At 38.7% G+C, this 5,214-nt stretch overlaps 1 protein-coding gene across 1 annotated transcript in view; it reads left to right on the forward strand.

Annotated features, from left to right (window-relative positions):
• LOC114068708 (sodium/hydrogen exchanger 4-like) overlaps window positions 1-5,214 on the forward strand; it is a 9,745-nt gene that overhangs the window by 2,867 nt on the left and 1,664 nt on the right. Inside the window, exon 2 of the mRNA XM_027905053.1 lies at window positions 81-544. Within this exon, the coding sequence (XP_027760854.1) occupies window positions 81-544 (464 nt within the window). The remainder of the gene's footprint in view (window positions 1-80; window positions 545-5,214) is intronic.

Genomic DNA, 5,214 nt, shown 5'->3' on the forward strand with positions numbered 1-5,214 from the left:
AAATATTCAAACACAGGCAAAACATCTGTCTGACATCAGGTTGCTTTAAACTTGAATAATATCCTAATGTTTTATTCAAGGTTTTCATATCTATCACCGATTACCAAGACTCATGCCTGAAAGCTGCATCCTGATTGCCATTGGAGCACTGGTAGGAGCAATCATCTTTGCTTCGCATCACAAATCTCCCCCAGTGATGAACTCAAGTATTTACTTCTTGTATCTCCTTCCACCCATTATCCTGGAGGAGGGTTATTTCATGCCAACTCGCCCATTTTTTGAAAACTTTGGGTCCATTCTGTGGTGGTCTGTTATGGGATCTCTGCTAAACTCATTTGGGATTGGCCTCTCCCTCTATGGAGTCTGTCAGATCAAAGCCTTCGGCCTGACCGACGTGAACCTGCTGCAGAATCTGCTCTTTGGCAGCATGATTTCAGCGGTGGATCCTGTGGCAGCGCTGGTAGTTTTTGAAGAAGCCTCTGTTAACGAGCAGCTTTACATGATGATCTTCGGAGAGTCATTGCTAAATGATGGCATAACTGTGGTGAGTTTCTTTCTACTCCTTGTCTTCCCCTCTTTGGGGTCTTGTGGCTTGTAGGGTTATTGGGCACAGGACAAGAGCAGTTTTAAGGAGATTCTAGATACATTATTTATTTTATGGATACTCTACTCCATTACCCAAAAGGGATTTTAATGTATGTAAAAATTACATCTTATATGAACTCTTTCAAAAGCCTGTATTTTAGAGCTGCTGGAAGAGGGAAGCATATATATACACATGAGAACTCATCTTGCTCTTTCATTCACTGAAGAGAATGGGTGAGATACAGCTGATTTTCCTGGTAGGATCAGTGTAAGACCTAGGAATGGTCTTGACATTATGCATGGAAATACACAGAAAACTGTACTGCTTAGAGACTGAAGGAAGCAGGGGTAGAAATATGGGAGACCCTGCTTTGTCATATGTCTGAGAAAGCCCTCTGAAAAAAAAAAAAAGAAATCCAAATGTGGACAACCTCTGGAAGCCATACTCTATCCTCCAGCCCCTCCTAGGAAGTTCCTGAGAGACCTTAGAGAGCAATTCCAAATGTAATTAATAACACTGCGTAACTGTTTCTAACAGTAAAAAAATGGACATCTGACAAATGCTCACCTATTTTGGCAGCCTTATCTCAAGTATCCAGAAATAACGCTTCTAGAATAAGAGAGATTTTGGTTGGTTGGTTGTTTTTTGTTGTTGTTATTAGTTGTTGTTTTTCTCTTTTAATAGGAAAAGAATGCTTTTACAGAGCTTCTTTCGCTAACATTTTCCCCCATATCTCATTAGTTCTGCTAAAATTGGAGCAATCTGAAACTCTAGCTGTAAAGCAGAAGTGGTAAGAACACTTAGAACACACATGTTTTTCAAGGAAGAAATTTCAAGCAGGAAATTTATTGCTCAGAAACCAACAGCTCTGCTCCTGTGCTACAAGTTAATGGCAGGTTAAGGAGTTTCGTTAGATAAGATCTTTACAGAATTTAAATCACAGGAATCTAAGACACATAAAAACTATTCAGATACTGCTATACATGAGGTGCAGCACAACTTGGACTTGCAAAATCTGTATAAAGTTCACTGCTGAAAGGCATCATGGGAAAAGTGCAGTTTATGAGTGATGAGAAAAGGAAAAAGAAAAAAGTAATTACTTGCAGCCACAACCTATTGATCATAAATCCTTCCTCTTGTTGAATCAGAGATGTAAGGCTGATGTAGAACTAAGGGACAAATGTTACTTCATTTACATGCAAACTATCTATGTAGAAAAATCCAGGATGCATCTATCACTTACACTTATCTTTTTGGTTCCTTTAAGTGCAAACCTCAAAAAATTAATACCTCTTCTTTACTCTGAAAGAGCTTGTTTCATGCTCTTTTTTGACTGGCTCACTGCATTGCCTTTCCCTTTCTCCCAGCTGTTATTTACGTCCCAGCTCCAACTCCTGATGGTATTTACACGAGCTTTCAGTCAGGATCCTGTTACAGCAGAAATGTTTAAGGACAGAAGGCCTTTTAAGACAGTGGTATATAGGCACTCCTCAGCTTCAATACATGTGTTAGTAAAAGAGATGAAAGGGTTGTACATGGGGCATGCTGGCTACAACACTGTGAGTTCCCACTGCCCCCACACACTTATCTTTGGGACTCTTCTCACAGCAGCTGTTTTGCAAGCAGTTTGTCAGCTCCTGCTATTGCATCAACTACCACTCATCCATTTTCTGGGTATTTCAGTTTTCAAAATCTCTACCTGTCTTCATGCTTGAGAAGACTGAAGTACTTGTCACCTGAATGGAGTCCAATGGGTGGCTTTCTCCTCCCTGATATCCCATTTCCTTTAAAATAAAACTATTTATCTCAGGTGTCTTATCTTACCATTTCCTTCTTTTTCTCTCTTAACCATTTCATTTAACTCTATGTGTTTAAAAAAGATAATATCTCCAAGATATATTAAGCATACATATTTTTTTATTGTTTAAATACAAATATGCCCTGGTTCTCTCCAGTCTGCTTATCAGCTAGAACATTTTCTACCCAGCAGGAGAAACTGTATGAATTTTGTTGAACTTGTGTATTACATTTGAGGCAACAGTAGCTGTCTCCTATATTTAGTTCAATATCCTGGTATTAAAAAATCACAGATAGGGTAATTTGAATTATGATCTAGAAGTTATGCCTTTGACTTGAAGAGAGAAAGTGGAAAATTTACACTTTTTACCCATTGGTACTTTTTCCTATTCTCCACAGTAGGGCCATGTCTGTGGATGGAACAAGAAGGTTCCAAGTCCTGTTAATTGCACCCCATTGTTTCTGAGTGCATCAGAATAGCTCAGACAGCAACAGGACTGGTCTTAGCATATATCATACATTAGTGGAGTTTTAAAGCCCTGTTCAAAATAGTTATGTTGGTAAATCCAGTGCAGAGCTTATTCAAACCTGAACACAGGTGGAGCAAACTGATTTTGCTGGAAAATGTTTCAGGCAGCCGAAGCTCTGCTCCTGCATATACACAGATCATTTTGTTTCTCAACAGGGGCTGAGCACATGTATGCATCAGGAAGTGGAATATTCCCTGACTGCTTCATCTCTGAGGCTTGATTTTAGAAACACTGAGAACACCTATATATCATGCTGTACTCAAAATGAGTGCAAGTGACTATATTCTCTAATGGCACCGTTTCTTCTTTGTATGCAGCAGAACAGTTTAATCTAATACATGTTGAAGACCCAAGTAAAATTATTGAGGGAATCTGAATTTGCCCATCTGGTGTCACTGAGGAAGGCTTTGATAAGTGGGATGTATGGGTGCTAGGAAGGAGGATGGAGACAATCTCTGCTACTGGATGTTAAACTTGATCCACTGTGTATAGAGTACAACTAACTACAGCGGTCATTATGAATCATCAGGGTGGTAAGAAAAAGTTACCAAAACTGCCTGTGTTTGTGGTTAAGGCAGTCACCTGACACTTTTTTCCCCCAATGCTTCTGATGGGGATGGCGTGTGCAATAATTATATCTAGACAGCTGGAGCACAGAGCAGTCCCTGGGGAGTCCCCTGTGGGTGTCAGTGTTATGCTCTCTCCTTCTCTTCCTGGCTCTAAGAGCCTCCCAGTGGTACACCACCACACAGTAGCATCCTCTCCGAAAAGGCCCTTCTCAGAGTTGCTAAAGGACACCAACTATCAATCCACCCCTTCTTTTTGAGTGAATAAAAGCATCCTAAGCTGATTCAGGCTTTCCTACCGTGTAAAGAATGATAGTACTCCATTTACTGTCATAAACACTGCAATGTAACTTAGCTGAGGAGCACTTACATGGAGCCTTACTTGTATGACACAGCGCAGGTTGTTATACAGAACAGTTTATTCCCACAAAGCATGTTACAAAAAAAAAAAAAGGAAATTATGTCATATTTCCATAATTTCTATTTTGATGCCAACTCAGTTAAATAATACAGACACTTTAGGAACTAGAAAAGAGGGAAAAAACTTGAAAAGTCATTTGTTGAGGATAACTTGCTTTATTTGCAAGTCAGCATAGATTCATACCTTGGTATCATTTACAAAGAACCACTATTCTTAGGAATAGGTTAAAGTCTATAGGAAAGGGAGAACAGAGAGAAAACAGACTCTGTAATTAAAAGCTATATGGTAGGTTCAGTGAGGTTTGCTTACTGAGGAGAATGAAAACCCTTTTCCTTATCTCCCACTGAACAGTTGAATTTCATACACTGGCATTAGGAAAAACCAGTTCTTTGTATTTTCTCACATGAAATATTTTGTTCTGCTTTGTCTGTCCCCCAGAAATATTAGCAGTGAGCCTCCTGGAGAACAGGCTGTGTGACAGCCTCAAGGTCACATGTCCCCAGCAGCAATTTAAGATTAGATAGTAGCTGGGGAGTAATTATTATCCTAATGAACTTGACTCTTCTACCTGCAAATACCTGCTTTAATCTTCCTAATAACCTGCTGGAATTAACTAAATGAAGAAGAAAGACCAAAGAAAACCATAAAATGCAAATTATTTTGGTCTATTTTTTGTTTTTGAACTAATGCTTTGATGTAACAGCTTTGGAGAGCCGGTGTCTTTAGCTGTTTCCCAAATTCTCTTGAAAACTGAAAGGTGACTTTCATATGTTATGCACTCACTGTAAACAGACCTGACAGGACTTAATATTAACCAATTGTCAACAACCTCTAGGACCTTTTTATTACTACACCACTTATTACTATGGAAACTTTCTATTAGTTTCTAAAAGGTGAATGGAAGTGGAATATGCTGAAAATTTTCATCACCCATTTATTGATAATAGAAGCATGATAAAGTTTTCTGCTCTCAAAGAAATTATCTTTACAGACCAAATTATATAACACGGTATATAAAAATTATAAATTGCAGTAAATTCAACCTTTCTTCTAATCTGATATTATTTTCCTTTAAATTTTGTAATTTCAAGCTTTCTAGCCAAAATGTACATGTGTGAAGGGTCTTTAGGCCATTTAGAGTGCCACAGTTTTTGTTTCTTACTTTGAAATTGTTCCCTCGGGAGGAGGTTAAGTGGCATCAAACCCATATATATATATGAGGATAGAGAAACTTCATTTATCTAGCTGGAGAGAATATGAAATTGAGGCTATCATTTTCCCTTCCCTTCCCTTCCCTTCCCTTCCCTTCCCTTC

The sequence above is a fragment of the Empidonax traillii genome, unplaced genomic scaffold (assembly GCF_003031625.1).
Source record: "Empidonax traillii isolate 1590-97213 ecotype Southwest subspecies unplaced genomic scaffold, ASM303162v1 scaffold1114:size179974, whole genome shotgun sequence".
Taxonomy (NCBI): domain Eukaryota; kingdom Metazoa; phylum Chordata; class Aves; order Passeriformes; family Tyrannidae; genus Empidonax; species Empidonax traillii.